This window comes from Clavelina lepadiformis, chromosome 5 (genome assembly GCF_947623445.1).
Source record: "Clavelina lepadiformis chromosome 5, kaClaLepa1.1, whole genome shotgun sequence".
Lineage (NCBI taxonomy): Eukaryota > Metazoa > Chordata > Ascidiacea > Aplousobranchia > Clavelinidae > Clavelina > Clavelina lepadiformis.
Genome location: NC_135244.1, coordinates 6,258,149 through 6,283,819, shown reverse-complemented (window position 1 = coordinate 6,283,819; position 25,671 = coordinate 6,258,149). Strand labels below are relative to the sequence as shown.

Sequence of the window (25,671 nt, the reverse complement as noted above, 5' to 3'; positions counted from 1 at the left end):
AACCCTGATCTAGGCAACTGATTTCTGGTTGCTCTCTTTAAAAGCTTTCTCTAATGTTCTTCGTTAAAATTGTGTGTAATTTTCTCGTTATAAATCATTATAATATATACTGTACAAAATTATACAGTCATGATATTTTGTGAAGGATTTTATAACAATTATTTGCATCATAATAATTAAACAACAACCATTAAAACAAATATTGTGTCTAGTCAATAAACTATGAAAATTATCTCTAATTACTTTTTTATTAACAGGGCATAAATACTTAAAGGTATTTGTGACCTTGTTTTGGATGGTATTAAAAGCCATGTTTTTTGCCCGTGGAAGCCGGATATATATTTACCAAAAAACGATGGTTTGAGTTTTTTCAAAAAAAAATTTTTACAATCCTGGTAGGGTCAATCATGGTGGTATGTTTTCTGTTTAACCTTGAAGATATACACTCCATGTGTAATTGCGGATTTCTCATACAATATAAAGCAATTTTATTGGACATGTCATTTCTCACGCAGCATTCCACCGCAATGATATATGGTTATGCTTAACTTTTGTTAATGTTTTTATGCAGTATCTATACCGTACCTAATCACGTCAGTAACTTGGTAAATTACTGGTATAAACCTAATTAATGTAAAAAATTTGGTGGAATGGATATGACTGAAAAGAATTTGGAAGATACGTCAGCGGAAGTTCTTATGAACATGAAGTTGACCAGGTCTTTAATGAGTTCACCATCATCACCAAGCAGACCACAGAGGAAGAGAAAAAAGAACAGTCTCATATTCAATGACAATGAAATCACTTCAAATGAACATGGATGGAGCAGAAGGACTATAAGATCAAGCCCACAGAAGCGTTTGACTTCACCAACTTCTGTGGAAAAGCAACAACCAATACCCTCTCTTCAGCCAATCCCAGAATCTCCAGGATTACAGATGAATTCTGAAAAAGCTGTGGCCAAGCGTGTTGGTGGCAGGCTGCGTAACTTGCTAAAACTGCCAAAGGCTCACAAAATGTGCATGTACGAATGGTTTTATTCCCACCTGGATAGTGCGTTATTTATGGGTGAAAACGACTTTTGCATGTGCCTCAAGGAATCCTTTCCTGAACTGTCTGTAAGAAAAATGACCCGTGCTCACTGGACAAAAATTCGACGTTTGATGGGAAAACCTCGCAGATGTTCAGAAGCTTTTTTTGAGGAGGAGAGGATGGCTTTGGAGCATAAAAGGAACAAGATAAGGTTGCTCCAGCAGCGAAAAACTGCTCACAATGATCCGGAAGGGTGGAGTGACTTGCCTCGCGAAATTCCAATGCCTCTTGTGGTTGGCACAAGTGTAACTGCCCGAGTCCGTGGCACCCACGATGGGCTCTTCACTGGCCATATCGATGCTGTTGATATTTGCAATGCTTCTTACAGGGTTACATTTGACAGGTCCAATCTTGGTACCCATTTAGTTCCCGATGTGGAAGTAGCTAGCTGTGAACCACAGGAGACAATTAATCTTTTGTCATTGATGGAGAGGAAACATCATATTGGGAATCGTGTTTTCTCAAACTTCAGTGAGCCACGTCATACTGATTTAGATGTAAGCCTCCAAAGCCCAGCCAATGAACATGATCCTGTTCTTGGTCGATCTCCACTGAGGAGCAAGTTACTCTTTTCACCTAGTGACGAACAATGTGGCACTCTTGGAGGTTTTCCTGTTCAGTTTCTGAAACGTATTGCGAGATTGTCAAAAGTGCTAACAGTAAAAAGAGAGAAAATCTGTAAACTTGGTGAAATGAATTCACAAGCTGAAAAGGCAAATTCTTATGGCGAGACACTTACTTTGGAATTTCAAAGAAAATATGCCACAATTGTGCTTGATCTAGAAAGGCTAAACAAAGACTTGAATGAACTACTTGTTGGAGTTCAGAGATTTTGTTTGGAGCTTTATCCTGAGCAAAGTCTTCCCAGTGATCAGTCCTCTCAACGTAAGAAGCAATGTCTAGCCTCAGCGGAGCATATGGTGGCTGAGAAAAACATCAGCGATGATTTATTGGGCATAGGATCAAAGCGCCCTGTCAAAAATGCAGGCCTAACTGACCTCATCATGCAGCTTACAGCTTTAATGATGCAGATTAAATGCTTAAAAGAAACAAAAGGTAGTTCCCTTGAATTCAAGTCGCTAACTGATGCAATGAAAGACATTAAAGTTAATCTGTGTACAGAGAACCAAGAGTGCTTTCAAAACAATGTTGAAATTCATATTGCTCATGTTAGGAGTGGCATGGAGCACAATGGATTCATGAATTCGGAAGTTTCATCTAATTTATCAGATTTTATGTAACTTGCAGCATGGGAGATATATAGTTGGCTATAGGCAATAGGAAAATATAGGCATATGCATAATTTTCTTTTGTATCATATAAACATGCTCTTCTCCTTTAGGTATAGTAGAATGACAATATGGTATCAGATAGGTGAATTGTTATTGGTCTAGAATTAATGTATGCTTCGATTGCTTTTTTGAGAAATGTTTAAGGAGTTGTGACATTCTTGAAATTTTTTGCTTGCATTGATACCTCAATGATGCATGATTATTCATTATTTATGTATTATCATATCGCATAGCTGATAGCTTCTTAATTAATCAGTTCAATCAAAAATTGTCAAAAAATAAACATTAACTAGGTTGGGGCTAATAAATATATGATAAAAATCAAGGCTAAAATGTTCTGTCTAGTATCAAACTGTGTAAAAATCTAGCCAAATACTTGATAATTCATGTACAGTTTGAAAAGAGGAATTTATTTCAAAGAATATATATATATATATATAGCCATAACATGTTTAAGTTCTGTGTTTACCTTGTAACAATTTATCCATCAGATATATCAGTTAATGTTAAAAGACTTTCCAACTCATTTGTATCTTAATAATTGTATTTCGAGTTTTGTTCATCAGTTTTCGTTAACTGTTTTATTACAATGTCACTGTACTATTGACATCACTAATAAAAAAATTTTTAGGAGTTCTACTTATTTCTATTTTATTGATAACGATACAAACAGTGTAGATATGCATTTGAAGATATATTAATATTTTTCATAAAATGCTTCCAAATCGTGGATACTTTTGTGGTATTGAATGCCCCAGTGCTGGAAAAAATGATACATGCAAAAGGCCCTATTGCCATTTCAGACATTCTGGAAAGCCAAGAGGTAACACATCAAATGAGTTATTTCTACTGAGAGAAGTTTGTTTTATTTCACGAGAATTATCTACTTTTATACCTTTTTATATTTTCTGTTTGAAGAAGCACCAAGCGCTGTGAAAAGTGACTATGACCAGTTGAAAGAAATAAAGAAACAAATAAATCAACTCAAGAATGAAATTGGTGAATCTGCTTCAACTTCCAGTTTCACTGAATTCTCACCTTTTGTGACAACCACCTCCCAAATTCCGTCATATTCTTACAGCACATCAGAAAACAGTCATGGTGAATATGTTCCATATAAACCATATACAGGGTCAACAGATTTATACAAAGACTTCTCGGTTTCGGGTAATTATTTAACCATGATAAATGTTGATTATGTGTGAAAACGATAGACTTTTTCAAATTTAATGTATAAAGTTATTTTCTGAAAGTGTGAACTATTGCAATCCTATCACTACGATATAATAATTATACAGTTATTTACATTCTGTCTGTAAAAGTTTTTGATAGTTGTTGATTTACTTTAAGAACTTTCAAGCTCATCAGAAGTTGACCACAGTGAACTTCATGAAAAAAGCAAAACCAAATCTATCTTGCATTCTGCAAAGGGAGCTAGACTGAGGTAACTGTTCTTTTACTATGCTAAACCAAAAACATCTATGCATACAGTAGTATCCAACATGGCTAAACAATGTTTTTCGGCTCTTAGAACCTCAAGCAAAGCTGTGAAATATTCTGTTTCCAAATCAAAACCACGCAATGATTTGGAATACGACCCGATGTGTAATTACAACATAAAGAATACGCGAAAGAGCAATAAAGAAATGTCTTCTGAAGAATCTATCATAGATCTTACTGCTGATGACGGTATAATTTAGATTAAAGATAATAATGTAGATAAATTTGAAATCGATTGCTGGTACCATATGTGTTACAACATGCACAGAATTAGGTCAAGCATTTCCTGTCTGGTTTTAACGTAGAAAGAAAAGATCTATCGGATGGGGATGATAATGTTGCACAGCTTGTGATCAATGATGATGATATTGATGACACAACAACTTCCAGGGCCACTGTAAGTAACTCTCCTGCTACAATTGACCTTACTGAGTCCCCTGAGTCTAGTCTGAAAGCACCATCCAGCACACCCGACCAAAATTTAAAATTCCCAAGAAAAAAGGAAAATGAACACCAAATCAGAAAAAACGTTTTTGAAAAGCTCACGAGTGAAATAAAGGAGTCTTGCCAAGTGGGATCCGTGGTAAAAGAACTGATACATGCATCTAAAACTGACGCGAATAACTTAAGCGCATGTGACAATATGAAGCCAAGCAATATTGGGCTTAACCAGTTTGAGATGAGGTTAAATAAAAACCTTACAGTTGCTAATATCTTGTTTGGAAGTGACAGTGACAGTGATGACGTGATGTCGCCGAAACCCAAAGAAACTGCTAACAAAGTTAGCTCTTTGTTGAAAAAATCATATGATGTTAATGCGAAGGAAACTCCTGCACAGAAACACAATACTAACAAAGATGTGAAAATAAATTCCAAGCCTTCATCAAAAAAAACAAAACAGATCACAAATTTGAAAAAAAGCACTGCAAAAATACTACATGAAAAAAAGAAAATTTTGAAGAGAAAGAGCAATTTGAAGGAGAACGCTAAAGATTCCTACAAGAAGATTAAACCTGGATTTAAATCTCCCACTGAAGCTGACATTAACAGATTCATTGACAAAGAAGAAATTGATAGGTTAGTTTTGTGTTAGACAACCGGTTGCACTTAGTTCAGGATTTTAGAGCTATACTTATTAAGCAGCCTTTAAATGCTTTTTATTTTATGCTTGAATTTTAGTTCTTATTCTTGCTTAGACTCGATAAAGAATTAAATAAGATCGGGACGTACGAGGAATGCTTCCGCATATACCAAGAAAGCTTTGAGGCTGACTATAAGAAAACAAAAGACAAACCTGCAGTTAATAAGGTCGATTGTATTAGCATGCCAAAACTAGTAAAATGTTGCATAAAACAGAATGCTTAATAAAAGTACAAAATGTTAAGTAGAAATACCCAAAAATAAATTTTAATGACAATAGTCACTAATTGGATATTTGTGTGGTTTGACAGGTGTCGGAAGAAGTAGAAAGTACTTCAGGAAACAACAATGTTTCATGTGCCCCGCCACCAAAATATCGACGAGTTGCTCATAATGCAGCAACACATTCAGCAACAACGTTAAACAGGGTGGGTTAAATAGATTCCTCAGTTATTTAGCTGTTGCTACTATGATCCTATATGTTGTCATGTACTGTACAACATATACTGTAAAGCCTATTTTTCCGTTTTGCACCTTTACCACCATGCATGGATAATTAATTATTTTGATCAAATTAGAAAAAAAAACATGTGGTACTTTATTTTATTATCTAAATTTACCTTTTTTGAAGACACCAAAACAAGTGAAGCAACATCTGACACCAGCACAAGCAATGATGAAGCGAATGCAGATGGTTGAAATAGAAAGAGAAAAGAAAATTCTAGATTCTCTTCGTGGAGCGTCCTCAAAGGTAGGAACTAGTAAAGATATAACATGTTGAGCATGACATTGTGTTATGGCACTGAAATGTAACCATCATGTGTCGCTGTGGTTGAACGTAAATTTTCAGTTTTATGTCTCTAGCTTTTAATGGTAATATGAGAACAGAAATTATTATAACATGTATTGTATATGCACTAATGCAATTGACTATCCACTCTGCTTGGTCAACGTTTAGTTAACGTCAGATTCGAAACGAGTTGCACATCTGCCAACATCCAAACTCTCGCAAGGTTCATTGTCTCTTTCCAGGAGACATTCACTTGCCTCAAAATCCCCCACTGTGACTGGGACAGCGACAAGTTTAGTTCGAAAGAAACCTTTCCAAGATTTAAGAAGGTCTGGTTTCAGCTATGCTATGTTACCATGACATGATTATTTGTAGTGATATATTATTATTGGCCGTGGTTTCCAAAGTATGGGTCGTGACCCAAACAAGGGTCAAAAATTAGGTTGCGCGGATACAATGCAAACCTGGTGTGTTTCACAGTGAGTGGACCACACTACCACTGCTTGTCTCTGTCTCTATGTAGCACAGGTACTGGAGTAAAGAATAGATTGCTGAAAACAAACTTAGCAACTTACTGCCAAAAATCATGCATATAACCAAAATTTTCTTCATGTTAAAATACGCTGTTTGAGGCTTGGGTCGCGAGAGGTTTGTTAAACTCCGATTTGGGTCACAATCAAAAAAGCTTGGGTACCGCTGTTTATTGGTAATGTATATCCTAATAGACTAATATACTGATATTAATGAAATACTAGACATATTACAGATTAAATTTCCCAGTGTAATTAGATTTGTCTTTATTTTGTTGAAGCTGCAGTGATGTAACATTTGATATTTCTTAATAGAAAATCTTTGGAAAGTTCCCAGACACTTTCAGGAACGGTTGCGAAAGGCAGCAACAGAGTGGCCCATGATCCCAAATTTAACCCTGTAGAAAGTGGAATACCAGAGAGGCCGAGGATTCTACCTAATCGCTACTCAAAGGTAATTTATTACAAATAGCCTTGGAAACTTTTTTACATTCAAGTCTATAGAGCTTTTCTGAATCCCCTGGCTAAAGCCAGTTTGTTATTTTATGATGACATCTAGTTTATTTCGTGCTTTTTAAAACTTTTCTGCAAAATCTTTTTATTAATTCTCGAAATCATTTTCCGCCATGATATATAGTATCTGATATTGTGTTGTACTTTTTCATGCAATATAGGTTCCCACAAATATTCGTCAAAGATATTTGACTGTATTTATAGATGAGTGTCTGAGGATACATGGAAAAGATTACGTGAAAGCGTATAATATGGTTTGTCAATGCTGATGTTCCAACTATTATATTAAATCTATATTGAAGGTTGCTCTTTTAATTTTCTAATCCCCGGACAACTTTTTTGTAGGCTACAAACGAAGAAAAACAATGTCAGGATCGCAGTAAATCTAAAGCCATATATCTCAGTTTAGCTGCAAGTACGACGAAGAAACTGAGGGCCATGAAGTCCCGGGACACTTCAGCAGCTAAAATTGCCGATGAGAGCAAATTAAAATCTGCGTCAACAACACCAGATACTTCAGCAAAAATTGTGTTCAAAAGCAACTGTGTACGAATTGCACACGGAACTTCTCAAGAGAAAACTAAAAGGCTTAAAGAGTTAAAAAAGGCATCTTCGAAAACATCTACTCACAAAAAAATTCTTGATGGCAGTACTCGTTCTTGTAAGGGAGGCTACTCCTTTACGAAGCGCGTTGATGAAAAACATTTTTCAGGTTAGCAAGGAGTTGGTAGATTTGGCAAAAATGGCATTTTTACCACAATTTGCATGACTAGAAATAAATAGGTTATGATTTGCCAAACACAAACTAAACAGCTGCTGTAAAGAATTTCTAAGATAAGACAAGTTTTCTTCGTTGTGCAGGTGAGGAAATTTATGAAGAAATGTGCCATTACATACTGACTGAAAAGCAACTGGATGAAAATGGTTTCCCTAGGCCTGGAGATATTAGTGGTTGTTGCAAATTTATGAAAGAATTGCCAAAACCCAACAAAGATACTACCAAGTACTTTGGCTTGAAAATGTTACATATTAACACCAAAGTCATCATAATCCGTATACTTTTTGACATTCTTTTATTATCTTTGCTTTAACATGGTTAATTTTCACTTTATTGTTTCGCCATCAAGGAAAATTTGTGCTCGATGTGGAAAGGAGTTTATCCTTTACAAGGGCGGACACTTTGGTCGAACAGATGATGAATGCGTTCACCACTGGGGAAGGGCTTACTCCACCAAAGTATGTTAACTTATTCACTTTAGGGTATTTGTTAAGTGTTAGTAATGGCAACATATTGGTGCTTTGTTTTACCATAGCTAAGTTATAGTGTCGTAATCAACACTCTTGATACCCTTAAGGTTGGCTCCCACTGGGAGAAACGTTATTCTTGTTGCCAAGGTCCAATAGGTGCTGAGGGTTGCTCTGTAGCTGAGGTAAAAATATGTTGTGGATTGATATAGTAAATTTTGATCAAATAGTTATTTTTGTAATAAATTAATTTCTTTATCATATTAGATAGTAAGAGTAAGCAATTGGTTTAAAAATAATTTTGTCAAACTTGTTTCTTGATGTTGTAGACACACGTGCATGCGGACAATAAGTTGGACTGTACCAGTTACGTGAAGACAATGTTCAAAGCGTCTGATGTTGTAAATCCAGGAATATTTGCATTGGATTGTGAAATGGTATTACCAGTTGTATATAACTTTAAGTATGTGTCAATGTTGAATGTTACTCTTTTAAACTGTCATAACGCTCTTTCTGAAACTTATAGGCATACACAGTTGTGGGGCTTGAACTAATTCGAGTAACGGTCGTCGATTTTGATGGAAACCTTACTTACGATACTCTTGTTAAACCATGTGGGAGAATACTTGACTACAACACTAGGTCTCTGTGTATCTTGTTTCATTAAATCTTGCCAGTGTAAGATCTGACATTGCAAAATATCAACTAATCTAGCAGTCAACTTTGTCTGACTTATAGTTATTCAAGAGATTTTGGTCAACAAGCATTGTGTTTTAATTTAGATGGAGTGGCTTAGCAGAGGAGGATTTAAAAGGTGTTACAACAACGTTACGGGACGTTCAGGCGGTTTTCCTCAGCAAATTTTCTGCTGATACCATACTGATGGGCCACAGTTTAGAGAGCGACTTGACAGCTCTGCGGGTAAATTTTCGATCTCTCTGTGACTTAAAAAACGAAATTTCAACTGATGTACTTCATATTGATATTCTGCAGCTCATTCATTGCTCCGTGGTGGACACTTCCGTTGTTTTTCCGCACCGTCTTGGTCCGCCGTATAAACGTGCCTTGCGAAATTTGATGTCAGAGCATTTAGGAATTATTATACAAAATTCGGGTAAAGGCAAATGGAACACAAAACTTGAAATATACAGGCTGTCCACTGTTCCACAAAGTCTTTAGACAATATGAAAAGAATTGTTAGTATTGGTTGGCTAACAACTAGTGGACATCTTGTGTTTTGTACAACTGTAGTAGGAGACATCTATAAAGTTTTTACACATTTTTTACAAACTTGTCTATCATGGATAGTTGTGTAAGAATTACCTAAGTTTTATTGTTCCATGTTATTGATGTGGGTTGCGTTTATTTCTGTTTTAAATTTAGTCATATTTGTATTTTAGCCGACGAAGGTCACGATAGTTTCGAAGACGCCATGGCGTGCGTCAAGTTGATGAAATGGAAGATGAACGAAGATTCAAAAGTATCTCATTGATAGGTATCTTTCATGTCGGATCCGATACATTTAACCGATCAAATATATTTCTTAAAATTTTGTGCCAATTTTCTGTTTTTTTCTGAGTTGGTGCGTCGTACCTTGACTACATAGAAGTGTAAATCGTATTTTTTTCATTTCCGTCTTGTGCTCAGTGTTTCACTGTTCCGGTCTTTTGTTTTAATAGTTTCCTTTTTTTACCTTGTTTCGACCGTGAGTAGTTTTTATTAGTTTCCCATTCGCGTATTTTCTGCTATTTTTTTATCCAATGCAGTGTTCTTATTTAACACGTATTCCTCCGGCGTCCGCTGCTTGACATGAACGTAAACTAGAGCGGAGATTATCACGCAGCTTATCGATATGCAACTTTTTTGTTGAAATCCAATCATTTATTTTAATCCGATATTTATGGAACGAGCAGTCAAGTTTCCTTGCATTGGGTATCATAAACAATCTATTCTACATGTGCATGACCGTCTGTCTGTTAGCCTTTGCCTGAGGACGTAAATTAAGCTTAATCACGCACTCAACGCTTTGATGAAAACCACCGATGGCGCAATTTGCTTACAGCTTATAACCGCAAGCTCTTGTGAAGTTAGTTTAAGATTTCCATATTCTGTATAGCACTTTGCAATTCAAATGCTAAGTATGATGTTGCCAACGAAAGAGAAGTGCTTTGATACAGACTTGCTATTGTTAGTTTGAGAAAAGGGGAAAGCCCTATCCAGAACTTGGAGGAGAGAATACGGACAAATATATTAAATCTAAGTCGGGTAAAATTCGTTGTACATTTTGTGAGTATCCCAGGCAGAGTTGCTCAGTATCGACAATTAAAACATTTTAATGCGGGAAAATAGGAAAGTTTCTGCTATATATTCGATTCTGCACTAGCTGCTGCGGTAACTAAAACGTACAGTATTTATCATCGATTTTTTTCTTACATTCAACGTTTCGCTATAGTAGCATACCGGCCGTACCAGCGAAGAAGGATTAACCTGGATTGCAGTACAGTATAGCCTCGATTATAAGCGTGCGTTGTCTAAACTCAAAACCATACAATAAGATGTTGCAACGTACAATTTGAAGTCGTCTTACAATATCCGCCGCCAAGAAAAATATTGAATATGAACAAGAGATATTAAGTCACTAACTCTGAAAACGTTTTGTATAATGCCCTTAGTATAATCAGATAAAACGCAAACGAGCAAAACAACGTTGCATTTCTGAAAATTCCGCTTGAAAGTAATGAGCTGTCTTAGTGGAAGTGTACTTGCTTTGTGAGTGCATTTCTAGTTTTGCGTGGTTTCATCTTTAACGAAAAACCTGCGAACTTTCTGCTCGAGCACTTTAGGCCTTATTTTATATATATTGTACTTTATTGAATTTTTGAAGACTGGATATAGCACAATTAGGCCTACAGCTGAATTTTGTCGTTTATGTATGTATAGATAAAACAATACTTTTGCCAGTAAAATTTAATGCCAAAAGTGATACCAGTAAAATGTCATCTTTCATTAATATTGATATGGGAGATGACACGAGTTCTGTATAGTTAATATCGTGAGCTGATGTGAGCAAATTATCATGAACAGGCTTTCGATATATAAAAGAAAGTGAGAAAATGTTAATGTAGGCTACATTTATTTCTATAAGGTTCACAATTCACATCAAGAACACATTTGATTCTACCATTACGATTCTAAGACTTCAAAAACTTCAAACTTCTGAAATAACTTTACAATCTGTGCAATCCGCTACAAAAGAAATGTAAAATGTACCATCACTTTCAGGCCAACGGCATATAAAGTGGTAGTTATAACTGAGAAGCATCGAAATTGAATTTGATAAACATCTAATTAATCAGACTTTCAGTTCGCAAAGTCCTTTCACAAGTTTATAGCAAATATCGTCGTTCAGGCCAGCGTCTGTCCACAGGTTAACGCAATCTTCGTTTCCACCATTGCTGTTCGGTTCACCGGCTGCCCACTTAATATTCTGGGGAGTGCCCACAACATTATCGATCCAAGTATATTGGCCCTCTGTCGCTGCGTCGGTCATGCCTACCCAGGCGCCTACGGCGTTTAGCTTTTGCCATATAACCCTGTTAAAAAGCTCAATCTAAAATCTTTTCACTCAACCGACATTTAAATTTTGAAACTAAATAGAACTAAAGCACTAAATAGAATAGAGAAACTAGTAAAATTGCATTTCATGCAAGTTATTGCTAAATACCCAATTTCCCACCTTCTTATTTCGAAATCCCTGATTCCAATAGTTGCCAAATCGGCACCCATTTTTTGACATTCATGTCGAGCTCCTGTCCAGTCGTAGCTGCCACTGGTGAGTTTGTATTTGTATCCATTCAATGGAAAGAACCAGTCTGAAGCGATCGATTCTTGCAATTCTGGAACATGCTTTCAGTTAAACTATATACATATATGTTTTAAAACGTTGTTGTAAGCAGGTAAAAACGTGTATTTTTATGCAAAAGCTCACCATGTCGAAGGTCCGCGCAGCACTCGCCTGCCTTGCACTTAATGAAAAGTAAACTCAATATAGAAAGACTTAATAAAAGTTTCATGTTACTTGAATGAATGCTTGAAACTACACAAAATCTGCAAAGTATAGTTAAGAATTTTTTTACACTTTCTGTATGAAAAAGATTATATTAAAAGTTATACGAAAACAACCAACATAAAATATCAAGCCAAATCACAAATGTACAGTACAAATCGCTCAATACGACTAACCTGCAAAAATTCCGTGTTCAGTATTTGTTGGTAATATCTTTGGCAATTTTTATTCTGGTTCCGTCGCCATATGCTAAAGACAGCTGAAAAACTTCCCAATTTATATCGTTCGAAATTTGTTTAACTATCATTTTGGGGGAAATTGGTGACGCAAAGTTTGTTAACTTGTTTTTTACCGAATGCGTATTTTTCGATCAGGAGATGACAACAAGTATGACGTCATTGGGGAGAACAAAGTATGTCAACCATGATATTGTGTTTGCTTTCAACCGAAGTCAATGTTTGTTAGTTGGGGTTTTCAAACTACTTTTTTATTCGCGCTATATGCGTGTGCAAGGGCTGATGTCAAAGTTAACTTAAAATTATTAGCTCTGTTAATAAGTTTCCACTTGCTACAAAAGTTTTTCAGCGTTTTATTTCTTAAAACAGCCACCAAAGCCTCTTTAATTCGCTTAATAGGTTTTAAATGGTCTAATGATGAAATCTTGCTGCCGAAGTAATGCCGCAGCGTCAATTACTGTACATTCAGGATCAACATCGGCGTTGTACTTTGAATTAAGAAAATCTATAAATTCATTATTAAAATATATCATTTTATTTTGTGCTATGTGATATTAATCCATTTAAGGAAGCTTTCTGTTGTGATGCGTTTTACCTTTAGGACATTTTTTTGTACAGGAAACTTAGAATTCATCTGTGATATTGGTCAGATTTAGAATCAAACAAAGAAAATGAAAACATTTAAGCGTTTATATCCAGACCAAAACTGCTTGCAGTACGAGTTTTGAAACTCGAGTTGAAATTTTCTGACGCCTCCAAGGAAATCACCTCATCAACATCACAACGCTGACGTCAATTCGTGTGAAACAGTGTTTGCTGAAAACATCACAATTTGTTTGCTTGCAACTTATTATTTGCAAATAGATAACTCTTTTCCAATTCCTTATACATTGCATAGACAATCAACATTTTGGTCAACACATAACATTGACCATAACATGTACATAGCATGACGAATGTTTTCTAGTTCCTTGTCTCATGCTTTGAGACATTTATTTGCCGAATTTAGTGATCTGTAAATGTTTTCTTTTTGAAGAATAGGCATTTACATCATTGCAATTGGCGTCATCACATCACCACAAAATGGAAAACATGCGTCACAAACATCACAGGGGAAGCGTATAAATTAAGGAGAGATCGTGGCCAGAAATTCAGTGCAGACAGTGAGTTAACTCATGCTAACAGGGTGTGCATGCTGATTTCAAACATGTTTTATTGGTACAATATAAAGTACGGTCTGATTTATAATGCCATCTTGTAAAGAATTTTATGAGTTTAATATGTAATGTAATGTGCTTTAGAATTACAAAACAATTGCGAAATATAATGCATATGATTTGGACAAATTTGTTGAATTATTTAAACTTATACGAAACTTATCGTCTAAAATCTAAACACTACATTTTTAACTTAAGATATTTAACTTTATAGCAGGATTGTTTGTAAGTGTCTTTGTCAATTTCTACCGCTTTGTTCTTTAAAAACCAGAAAGAAAAATCATGGCTCACCGAATGGTCACGCTTGTATGTCTCTTCACTTTAGGAGTTGCTGTAACCAAAGGTAAACCCTACTGGTATTTACATATAGTACTTTATCTTTCTAGTTTAAAAACACCTGTGACACTATACTAAAATGTATGAATATAACGTGAAGACACGAAATGATGATTTTAGTTTAAACATTTTTTATTTAGTGGCCAATCTAACAGCATTCTATTTTACAGGATGCTCAGTCAATCAGTTTTACTTTCCCAATGCTAAACAGACCAGTAATTTTGTCAGATACCGCTCCTATTTTCCACAAATGTTTAAAGCGGGAACCGCTTGCTTGTGGGTCAATCCAAAAACCACGTCCGGTTTTATACCGCTTGCTAGTTATGCAATTGGTAGTCAAAACAACGAATGGATAATTGGGATTGACAACGGGAAAGTGTCGCTTTATGTCCACGGACCTCATACTTTATTCCCTGTGACCGTTTCAATAAATATCTGGGTATTTATCGTTTTAAGCTTAACTGTGTAAAAACAATTATTTTTTATCTTGCACAACTTAAACAAGCGCATAAGTTTATCCTTTAGCCTTACTTAAAATGTTTGCTTTATTTATGGTCATTTTAGCTTATATTTTATACGTAGACACACCTCTGCGTATGGTTTGATACATCAAGTCGCCAAGTTGGAGTTTTCAAAAACGGCGAAGACGTGGACAGAGCCACGTATAATGGAGAGTACGTCAGAGGCGGAGGCGCTTTGGTTTTAGGCCAGGAGCAAGATTCAGTCGGGGGTTCATTTGACCAAAATCAGTCATTTGGGTAACCCTTTGACAATTTTTTGACACACATTTATGCCATAAACAAACATGCTCCATAAAACATAATTCAATCTAATTGATATTACACAGTCTGTGATATTAGTTATTCTAAGAAATAATACTTTTTGCTTTTCTTTTAACAGAGGCTATATACGAAGCTTCATGGTTTGGCCCCGAAAACTCTCCAGTTACGAAATGAACAACATCGCTCAAAATTGCAACTGTCCTGTAGATACTTCAGTGGAAATGAACATGGACCGAGCTGAAGTTTACGGAGCTGTTTCGTACGAAGTCTCAACATGTCGTACCGTTTAAATAACTTTTGAACCGATTTTACGAATTTTGTTTGTTTAGTTGTGTTTTTATTCTATTTGCTTTATCTTGTTTGTGTGTGCATACAATATAGCCTACATAACTAGCATAAGCCATTTTCGGAATTAAAATACGTTAGGCCTATGTGTCATGTCGAATTTTCTTTATTATTTCAACGTATATAAGTTGGATATTTTGCAAGCATGCTGAACGTGGCCCAGGCCCATATCTAAGAAGAAAACGACTAAAATGCTTAAGGCTACTTGTTGAATAAGGGATGATTAGCGATATGTCGTTTTTCAAAAGTTGTTGTTAACAAACAAAATAAGATTTATGAAAGTAATTAAAGACTTTCCATTGTTTGTAATATAATTTTTTAAAGTTTGTATTGTTTATTACAAAATCATTTCTTAAAAAGACGATACTATAAGTATCTCGTTTAAAAATTGAAAGTAGTAACAAGGTAGCCAATTAGCAAGATATTTTGTCATAGTTGTTACTCGCAATTTCGTTTTTGCAAAGTTGCGACTACAATAAATCAACACTCATTACCATCATCACTTATAAAACTAATGGCTTACATTTTACCTTTCATTTCTTGAATTATTTATTAACTTTCAAAGTAACCTAATAAACACTATATGTCATGCTGTTACGTTCGCTTACAGACTTGTAAATAAAATGTAATGTTTGCATGCAAAACCTAAGAATCCTAGGTCAATGCTGGGATTTGCTCTTAAATTACGCATTGAAATTTACGAGCAAGTAAATTAGCTTGTCAGTGCTATTATTCTTGTTGTTGTTTTCGCAAAAATAAAATTCTTAAAAAAACCAGGAATTATTTTGGGAGTGTAATGATTAATGCAACGCTCCTCGCGGTCCCTAATCAACGCCCCTTGCAGCTTTGTCGCATACCTCGCAATCACGCCAATGATGCTCTCTGTTCAGCTCCTCAGTTCTTTTCAGTTGTGCGATTACGATTTGCCATTCTAAGAATACCAGTTTGCTTTTTATGCTTTTGTCTAAATTTACTTGTTGTGTTGCAGATTAGTTTAGTTCTTGTTTATTAAAGCTGTATAATTAAAGGATACATTTATTTATAATTGTCTATTCAGTTCAGGGAGAAAGGGAAGAAAATGTTTTTAAAAAAATGCACCTAAAATGCATCAAATAAAATAAGAGTTGACTCACTGCATATGTAGAATGCTCTTTGTAGGGTAATCCCCTTCGAAGAAACTTGGTGATTTTATTTCAAAGAATGCAGCGCCAATTTTTAGTCATTAATACTCATTATATTACAGTTCGGAACGAAAATGTTGTGTGTTTAATTCGGGCAATTGCTATTTCATGTTCTGCCATGTGCTATGTTTGATACATAGAGTAGCACTTGCCACTGTATGACTCCAAGCCCTGTAGAATTTGAGAATTTAATTGCTGAGTTTTTGCTTTGTAGACGCTTCACTCATGGTAGTTGTCAATCAATCTGTCTCTGCCAACTTGAGTTATTAGCAATGCAATGTATTTTTTTCCTTTTTTGATGAAATGACTCAAAATTTTTGTGACACTAACTGCTGGTGATGTGGAATGGAAAAGTGGAAGTGTTACTACTTTAAAACAATTGTCTATATGACTGCCACACTGCTAATAGAACTCGGTACAGCATTAGTAAAACTTCTTAACATGATATAACAGTCACTGATTAAAACCCGAAATATGTGACGAATAACACTAATATTAAATTGGAATTTTTTTATCATTTGCACATTGCATTTGTGATACAAGAGTAAATATCTTTGCAGTAAAATAAAAATTGATAAACACAAGTAACTAAATGTAATTCGCCAAGTATACAATGACGCAGAAAGTTATTTTATTTTTTTAGGTTGTTTGCTTCATAATGGCATATTTTATCTTAATTGAGTGTTATTTGATGAATATGACACGACTCTCATGTTACCTAATATTTTAGCCAAGTTCAACCAACCGGACTTTTGATGCTGATGAAACAAATGATGATAAAGGTAATCTACTGAGTGCAAAGGTCACTGCTTTTGATCTTAAACAATACTATGATGTCTCTGGAAATGCAACTTACTGTTTTGTCACACCATAATGATTTTTGATGGTTTACTGATTTCTAATTGGTTAGAACCTTGAAATTATAAATACAACACTATTTTTTGAACATAAAGTAGAATTCCAAGTTATCCTGGTATGCTGCAGATTTTCAAAAATTTGTATTTTCTGTTTGCTTTATGCAAACATAAGATAATGTATTGACATAGTTTTGTCTGTATAGCAGATTATTATCATGTATAGCTATAGAAATGTTTAATGGTTTTGGCCATTGTGCTCTTTTTCTTTATTTTTTGTATTTAAGTGTCTTTTATGGTGGGATATCTTTATGGCAAATCATGGCTCACCGAATGGTCACGCTTTTATGTTTCTTCACTTTAGGAGTTGCTGTAACCAAAGGTAAACCCTACTGGTATTTGCATATAGTACTTAATCTTTCTAGTTTTAAAAGACTTGTGATATTAAAATGTATGAATATAACGTGATGACACGAAATAATGATTTTAGTTTAAACATTTTCTATTTGGTGGCCAATCTAACAGCATTCTACTTTACAGGATGCTCAGTTAATCAATTTTACTTTCCCAATGCTAAACAGACCAGTAATTTTGTCAGATACTGCTCCTATTTTCCACAAATGTTTAATGCGGGAACCGCTTGCTTGTGGGTCAATCCACAAACCACTTCCGGTTTTATACCGCTTGCTAGTTATGCAATTGGTAGTCAAAACAACGAATGGATAATTGGGATTGACAACGGGAAAGTGTCGCTTTATGTCCATGGACCTCATACTTTATTCCCTGTGACCGTTTCAATAAATATCTGGGTATTTATCGTTTTAAGCTTGACTGGGTAAAAACAATCATTTTTCATCTTGCACAACTTAAACAAGCGCATAAGTTTATCCTTTAGCTTTACTTAAAATGTTTGCTTTATTTATGGTCATTTTAGCTTATATTTTATACGTAGACACACCTGTGGGTATTGTTTAAGTAAGTATCGTAAGTTCAACCAACTGGACTTTTGATGCTGATGAAACAAATGATGATGAAGGTAATCCACTGAATGCAAAGGTCACTGCTTTTGATCTTAAACAATTCTATGATGTCTCTGAAAATGAAACTTACTGTGTTGTCACACCATAATGATTTTTGATAGTTTACTGATTTCTAATTGGTTAGAACCTTGAAATTATAAATACAAAACTATTTTTTCAACATAAAGTAGAATTCCAAGTTATCCTGGTATGCTGCAGATTTGCAAAAATTTGTATTTTCTGTTTGCTTTGTGCAAACATAAGATAATGTATTGACATAGTTTTGTCTGTATAGCAGATTATTATCATGTATAGCTATAGAAATGCTTAATGGTTTTGGCCATTGTGCTCTTTTTTTATTTGCTTTAGACATTGCTAAGTAAAAATGTTGTTTGATTCTTTTGATTTCTAGGAATAAGGTATTCGGTCACAGTGAGATGTAAATTAAACCAAGCTGTAGCGGTTGATGTTTTACTTGACTGAGGTTAAGTGTTAGGTGATAGTGATACAGTGTTAAGTAGTGATAGTGATAGTGATAGTGTTAATAGTGTTAGTGATAGTGTTAGTGATGTGATAGTGATGTGATAGTGATAGTGTTAAGTATTAAGTGATACAGGTATAAAAATCGTTACCGTAATTTATATCTTCCGTTCTAGGTAGACACAGCTCGGGAATTTTGACTTAATGAGGAGTGATTCTGTTGTTAGTTTGGCAATTGTAGAACAGTAATCGAAGATATTAGAATTGCTATTGAAATGAATTTTGTAAAACTAAGTGCGCTGATTATAAAAGATGAAATATAATTTCTAGAAAGATCATGTATTTTAATAAACTTCAACAACATTTGAGATGGATTTTGGAACGTTCAGTGTCTCAACTCTTTGCGTATTATGTCAGTGGATATGTCCTTGAGTTATACCAGTGGATGATAACAGAATACTTTTAATACCAAAATTGTTTTAATACTTAAACAATTTTAATAACTGCATATTTAGTTGAAATACAATCACATGGAACATTTTATAAATTTAAAATTTAGAAACTATAAAAACTTGTCGAAATTATGTCAGCTGGTATGTTCAGGTGCATATCAGTGATACGTTCCAAACTATCTAACAATAGAACACGTGGAATAAACATAGGAACCAAAATAATAGTAAAAAATATTTGTTATGCAGTCATTGTGGTCAATGCTACAAAACATTATTCGCATTGTAATCCTCTTCGATATTTATAATTGAGCTGTTTTATTTGATAAAATATGAAACATAATCACTATCAAAACATTCATGTACCTTGGTATGCTAGAACAGCGTATAACATGACTTTTAGTAAAGCCTGGGTCCTAACTGTAATTTTATTTCACATCAGCAGATCATCAGGTATGTCTTTTATGAGCTATAATATTTAATAAAAAGAAAACACTAAACCAGTAAAATGTGAATTAAAAAAAAAGTTTTAATGACTGCCTCTCTATGTTTGATAAACTACAATCTTTCCAAATATTATACACATTTTATATAATTGTGAAATTTTTTAAATCTTGACACATTTTACTTTAGGTCAGTGTGTTCCAAACAATCCAGCAGGTGAAGTTTATGAATATGCACCAAGTGGAACACAAGTTTTATCTCTTGATGGTGTGGGAGTGGTTGGAACTGAAGTTGACCTTGCACTTGATTCAACGCTGAGTTCATTGTTGGAACTATCAGATGTTAATGTTGTAGTAAAGTCAGGTGTTGATATAACAAGAAGTGATGCCAGCAGTGGTTCAGTTCTAACTGGTCAAGTTACTTGTACTGTCATCAGTTCAAGCAGTCCTCGGGTGCGTTGTGTTATAAGGTTAAGTTATAAACTATTTATTTTCTATTACTTTTCGAAATGATTTTCTAAGAAAAGTTATATTGTCTTTTTAAAACAAATATTACATATTGATAATAGCATCCATATAATACAGCAACAACAATTAATACTGGATGATGATACTTTTTATGAAATTAGTTTCATTGCAATCATCTAAAAATAAATAAATTTACCATAGGAACACTTGGGTTTATATTTATAGAGTTTTCCAATCTACGTTGAAATAAAGAACGTTAATCTTAACGATCCTGTATTCAACTCTGCAAGCTATTCTGCGGAGATAAGTGAAGTAATTTTCTTTAAAATATTCTTTACAATAATTGTGACAATAAATTTTCACTTAACACTATGTTTTTAGAAACAATAATGATTTGGTAAGAAATTGTAACTTTGTAACAAGTTTTCTTATGTTTAACAACAGGCCTCCCTACTTGGGACAAAAATTCTAACAGTTTCAGCAACAGATCCAGATGGATTACGCCCAACATATAGCATAAGTTGTGACTCTTGCAAAACACCATCGTTCAACGTTGATTCGTCCACAGGCTTAATAACTCTTAATGAAGCTTTAAGTTTTCCACCATCAACTTATGATATCACAGTGTAAAAAAGCTTTTCATTCATATGTACACATTCAGTCAATGCACATGAAAACTTTTTATTTTAGTTTGCAACAATCTTGGAATTTTTAGCTTATGGTATATGTTCATAAATATGCAGCTTTGCTACAACTGATGATAATAATCCATATGGGGAAAGAATAAGAAATAGCAGCACTGTGGTATTGATTAATATTTTGGATGTTGATGATCATCCTCCTCAGTTTCAACCGTGTGCATCTGAGAATGACTGCTTTTTGATATACTTCAGCCATATAAGCACTACTTATACAGGGGTAAGATAACTTTCGGTCACAAATTAATTTTTGTATCAATGTTTTCATTTGCTTGCATTATAATCAATGCAATAAAATTGTAATAAATTTTTAGGACCTAAATATAATACCCGAAAATATTGTTGCTGTGGATTTGGACCCTGGAATTGATGCAGCTATTACATATGCTTTTACAGATAGTAAGTCAATTTCAATTTTGCTTTTCTGGAGTTTGAGTATTGTAGAATGTAGAGAGTAGATTTCCTGTATAAACTCAACCCCATGAAATCTAATTTTTCTATAAACCTAAATGTTCAAGCTAACTATTTTTAAATGTCACTTTTTATTTATGTTGTTATGCATTTTATTGGTTATAGTTCTCTTTGATCATGTTCATGTTTTTGGAAATGTTTTATAACAGGCAGCATTCCTGTTAACTATATGGACCATTTCTCTATTAACAAGAATACTGGAGTTGTTACAGTTGAAAAAGCAGTAACCTCTAAAACGGTATATACATTAGGCATCGGTGCCACAGAAAGCACTGGCAAGGAGTCGTTTGCTCTTTTGAGGGTAAGTTTATGTGGGACATTTGACGATTACTTTTTAGATGATATTTTTGTTGTTCATTGATCTTAATTCTATACATGGGCCTTTTCCAGTAAAATTGCTCAATAGTTCGCTCACATTAATTATTGCAATAAATCTACTTCGTAGAGTTCTGTTACTTGGAGTATGTTATTCAGGTTGATGTAAATGTTGAAGATGATTACAAACCACAATTGAATTCATCTTCATCGGAAGGATACCTTCAAGAAAGTTTAATTGAAGCACAGACATACGTAACTGAAGATGAAAACGGAATGATTCCCTTGAAAATATCTGCTTATGATTTAGATGATGAAAATGCAAGTGTTAGCATAAAACTTTCGATTTTTATTTAGAAATTACTATACCATTAATAAGACATTCACACAAGGTCGTTATGTTTTATTAGGCTTCATTTCAATATAAAGTTACTCCCAAGAACTTTCAAATTACAAGTGATGGATTTGTAGCTTATTTTCCCAGTGTTTTTGGCATTTATTCATTAGCACCATCATCTTTTGAGGTACACTGGCATTTACATATATATGTGTTTTTAGTTGATTTTAACAATTACCTACATGAATGACGTGATGCATGTCAAGGTGTATAACATCATCGTACAGATTCAACTTGATCAAAAATTTATTGTTTACTCAATGTTGTGACTGTCAGATTACTGTGGTTAACATTGATGCTGATTCTGAGTCACCGAATAGAATGTCTAATCCTACTACAATACCATTAATTATTGTATCCAGTGGTGAGTATGGTGATTATATTCTGCGAATATAGTTTTCTGTTATTCACTTGATGCTTACGACAAGAAAGCCAGCTTAACAGAGCATCTTTTTATGAGCAAACCGCTTACTAGAGCAGTTTTCTGATACACTTACAAACGATGAATTTCTTTCAAATAAATTCACTGCTTATTAGACCAAGCACAACGCTTTGGAGCAACTTTGCACGTGACAACACACGTTTAGCTCAAAGAGTGATCCCTACGGTCGAAACGTGATCGTGCTGTGCACCACGCAACCAAAAGCGAAGTCAAACACTTCAAATATTACCAATTCATTTTTCCAGAACACTAAGTAGTAGCAGCAATATCCAGCAAATGAGAATAAAAACGTCCTGGTATCGAAACCTGGACGACTTTACTTTCATACAGCAACTTACGATGTGAAAACAACTGTCATCGTTTAATACAGAAACCGCTTATTAGAGTAGGTTTTGATTTCTCAAAGGTGGTTTGTTAAGCGGCGCTTACTGTAGTACTACTTTATCATTTAGTTATCATTCCGCCTAACTGCTTTTTAAGCTACAACTACAACTACAATGAAGACTGCATACACAACAAAAGACACCACTGTTACACCTTCCAAAACAGGTATTTTTTTCATAAACGCGATGTATGGCTAAAATATTGTTGTTTGTATTGTTATACATAACTTGGAATGGTAGCTATTTTACCTTCAAAATGCATTTTTTAAATAATACAACCGCATTCTGACATAAAGACCAACTAAAAGTTATTTTGCTACGCATATTGATGGAAATAAAAATAAACTACGATAATTGATATAACCAGTTGCTATATTTGTGTTTTTTTTATTTTGCTTGTTCTATTTCAATCTTCCTACTAACTGCAATAAGCACCCGAACAACTAATTCTGGTAGATAATTAATTAATCAGTTTATTGTTTGTTTTAGAAGTGCAGTTTTGTTTACTGCCTGTATGATTAGAATACAGTGCAAACGATTTTTTGTGATAATTATTAATGAATTTCTTAGCTTATTTCTGGTTTGTATGAGATGGTCTAAAGGTTTATCATTGTCAAACAATTCAGAGTACTAGCAATTGCTATATTGGTTACCATCCCAATGCTTTTATTCAGTGAAGTCCTGGTAGTTGTTTCATGGGCGTTGTTGTTTAACGACATGCACTTTCCTTGAACATAAAATGATCGCTGCAATCATTCGCACAAGGCCCAAGGGTTCCAATTTATTAAGCTGTTGAAATAGCTACTCATCAGCGGTCTCCATTTTTATTTATGATTATATCCAATTTTATCCGTTACTTTTAGTAAAACAAGAAAAAATCATCAAACTTAATGCTAATCAATAAGGTTAAGTTGCTCCATTGACGACCAGGTGTGTGATGTCACACCCTCATTTGTGGGTCATCATGCAATTTTTCTGAAGCTAAACTGTATTTCTAAAATCGAAATACGGTTGACGGTATAGGCTGCTATGAAAATTCTTTAATTTATTGGCTAGAAACTATCTTTAAAATTTAATAAACTAATTAGCAAGGCTTTTAATCAACAGGATTTGGATGCTCAGTCTATCAATTTAATTTCCCGGCGGCTCAACAGATCAACGATTATGTGAGATACCGCTCCTACTTTTCACAAATGGCGAAAGGAGCGACCACTTGCATGTGGGTTAATCCACGATCCATGTCGTCTGGATTTGTTTCGCTCGCTAGTTATGCCATCAGTTCAAATAGTAATGAATACATCATTGGCATTGTTAACGGAAAAGTGTCCATTTATATTGCTGGATCTAACACTGCGTTTCCCGTGGCCGTTCCATTAAACACTTGGGTAAATGTTATAAATTCAGTTTAAAATGCTTACATACTACTACAATGCTTTGCCTAATAGCCTATACGTATAGATGTGTAAGTAATTGCTGTGTAGCCCACAGTGGTATTTTTGCCAAAAACTTTAGACTTCATAGGTATACAATTTAAAAATATGAACTTTTGATTTTCAACTTGACTCTTTCTTCGTTTTGTATAGACTCATCTTTGTCTATGGTACGACACAACAAGCAGCCAAGTAGGAGTTTTCAAAAACGGCGAAGACACGAACTCATTCGCATATGATGGTGGTTACGTGAGAGGCGGGGGAGCTCTGGTTTTAGGCCAAGAGCAAGATTCAGTCGGTGGGAAATTTGATTCGGCTCAGTCATTTCAGTAGGTTTAATAACTTATTGAAAATTTGTATCAATTACGGTATACGTGGTAGGCTATACCCTGATAAATATATTGACGTTACAAAATGTGTTGTTGTAACACTAAAAGTGTACACTATTTATTTATCTACTTTTTCTGCAGTGGTTCCATATATGCTTTTTCTATCTGGCCCCGAAAATTGTTAAGTCACGAGATGGCAAACATAGCTGAAAACGGGAACTGTCCTGTCGATAATTCAGTGGATATGAGGATGGATCGAGCTGAAATCTTTGGAGCTGTGTCATACGAAATCACTTCATGTCCGGTCTAAACTAGGCCTATATTGTAAAGCAGAGTTTGATCAAAATTGAAAAAACTAATGTTTGGTTTTTATGTGTTTGATGCAAATACTTATTCATAATTGGCATTTTACACAATATTCAACTACTCTGCAATTGCTTATTTTTGAGAATTAATTCAATCGTATTTTTGCAATTTTATGATAATTTATAGAACGTTTGTTGTATTGTAATACCAGCATGAGTATATGACAGATCGGACAGATTACAGGGAAATTCAAAGATGTTTGATTTTGTTCTTCATTAAGGAGATCATGCTGCCAGTTTTACGTGTTAATAGCTTGACATGGACTGATCTTAAAGGACCGATCGTTCTGGTTATTAAGCTATTAAAAAACATTCATGGCCTGTATTTCCAAAAGAAGAAATCGCGCATGCAATGCATTCTTAATGCGGAGTAGGCTACTTGAATTTTTAATCAAATTTTGAAAGTAACCTTAGGTTATCCCGAAAATATTTAGGCTATCAGCGTTTATAACGTTGTTATGATTAAATGCCTCCCTTCTCATTTAAGACGTCAAATTTATTCGACAACAAAGCAAAAAAGAGTATTGTTGCCCATGCCCAATTGCATAATTATAATTATTCACTACAAGACTTACCTTGTGTGGGAGCCCAGAGAGCAAGCCCTCGATAACAAAATGTTGTTAAACCAAGTACGGTAACTTTTGGAATTTAGCGTTACGGAAGCAAACATTTTCAAGAGAAATGCGTCTTAACTCTAAACCACTGACAGACTCTCTATTTTTCAAAACAGAAGTGTAAGCTCAGTTAAGGGGAATCGCCGTCATGGTAACATAATTGGATTGCACGAAAACACGTAGTGTCTTTATATTAGGCTATGCGTTTGTGCATAATGTACAGCTATATGAATCTAACTCTAACAGATG

General features: G+C 34.5%; 5 protein-coding genes and 1 long non-coding RNA gene across 8 annotated transcripts; 5 read left to right on the top strand and 1 right to left on the bottom strand.

Annotated features, from left to right (window-relative positions):
• Positions 1–540: 540 nt before the first annotated feature.
• LOC143459343 (protein lin-9 homolog) lies at positions 541–3,015 on the top strand. The gene has a single exon (XM_076956446.1). It carries the CDS (start codon positions 651–653, stop codon positions 2,331–2,333), a length of 1,683 nt encoding a protein of 560 aa, XP_076812561.1. The 5' UTR covers positions 541–650; the 3' UTR covers positions 2,334–3,015.
• On the top strand, positions 2,956–10,062 carry LOC143459342 (uncharacterized). 2 transcript variants are annotated; one of them, XM_076956443.1, is made up of 20 exons: positions 2,956–3,207; positions 3,303–3,551; positions 3,735–3,828; positions 3,916–4,073; positions 4,190–4,961; positions 5,081–5,192; positions 5,336–5,452; positions 5,656–5,775; positions 5,983–6,143; positions 6,660–6,798; positions 7,019–7,111; positions 7,203–7,569; positions 7,719–7,860; positions 7,985–8,093; positions 8,213–8,287; positions 8,432–8,539; positions 8,629–8,744; positions 8,885–9,023; positions 9,096–9,216; positions 9,503–10,062. In XM_076956443.1, the coding sequence occupies exons 1-20, from the start codon at positions 3,099–3,101 to the stop codon at positions 9,592–9,594; spliced, it is 3,393 nt and encodes a 1,130-aa protein (XP_076812558.1). In that variant the 5' UTR covers positions 2,956–3,098; the 3' UTR covers positions 9,595–10,062. The 2 variants fall into 2 exon arrangements, with proteins under 2 accessions (XP_076812558.1, XP_076812559.1); XM_076956444.1 differs by lacking the exons at positions 9,096–9,216; positions 9,503–10,062 and having other exon boundaries at positions 8,629–8,780; positions 8,885–9,022.
• Positions 10,063–11,218: 1,156 nt separating this feature from the next.
• On the bottom strand, positions 11,219–12,506 carry LOC143459344 (C-type lectin mannose-binding isoform-like). Its single transcript, XM_076956447.1, has 4 exons — positions 12,345–12,506; positions 12,091–12,209; positions 11,839–11,998; positions 11,219–11,695 (listed from the first exon to the last, which is right to left on the bottom strand). Exons 2-4 carry the CDS (start codon positions 12,173–12,175, stop codon positions 11,455–11,457), a joined length of 486 nt encoding a protein of 161 aa, XP_076812562.1. The 5' UTR covers positions 12,176–12,209; positions 12,345–12,506; the 3' UTR covers positions 11,219–11,454.
• Positions 12,507–13,593: 1,087 nt separating this feature from the next.
• LOC143460915 (neuronal pentraxin-2-like) lies at positions 13,594–15,170 on the top strand. Its single transcript, XM_076958599.1, has 4 exons — positions 13,594–13,964; positions 14,128–14,396; positions 14,540–14,715; positions 14,858–15,170. Exons 1-4 carry the CDS (start codon positions 13,904–13,906, stop codon positions 15,027–15,029), a joined length of 678 nt encoding a protein of 225 aa, XP_076814714.1. The 5' UTR covers positions 13,594–13,903; the 3' UTR covers positions 15,030–15,170.
• A 1,736-nt stretch (positions 15,171–16,906) lies between these two features.
• Positions 16,907–25,007, top strand: LOC143460552 (uncharacterized). Of its 2 annotated transcripts, XM_076958118.1 has the most exons (15): positions 16,907–17,047; positions 17,407–17,501; positions 19,701–19,963; positions 20,204–20,290; positions 20,423–20,604; positions 20,722–20,896; positions 20,991–21,075; positions 21,297–21,448; positions 21,622–21,783; positions 21,873–21,986; positions 22,136–22,223; positions 22,782–22,850; positions 23,792–24,069; positions 24,268–24,443; positions 24,585–25,007. In XM_076958118.1, exons 2-15 carry the CDS (start codon positions 17,441–17,443, stop codon positions 24,751–24,753), a joined length of 2,061 nt encoding a protein of 686 aa, XP_076814233.1. In that variant the 5' UTR covers positions 16,907–17,047; positions 17,407–17,440; the 3' UTR covers positions 24,754–25,007. The 2 variants fall into 2 exon arrangements, with proteins under 2 accessions (XP_076814233.1, XP_076814232.1); XM_076958117.1 differs by lacking the exons at positions 16,907–17,047; positions 17,407–17,501 and adding an exon at positions 18,729–19,520.
• Positions 17,525–18,600, top strand: LOC143460556 (uncharacterized). Its single transcript, XR_013117900.1, has 2 exons — positions 17,525–17,928; positions 18,072–18,600. It is a non-coding gene; the product is annotated as an uncharacterized LOC143460556 (long non-coding RNA).
• Positions 25,008–25,671: the final 664 nt, after the last annotated feature.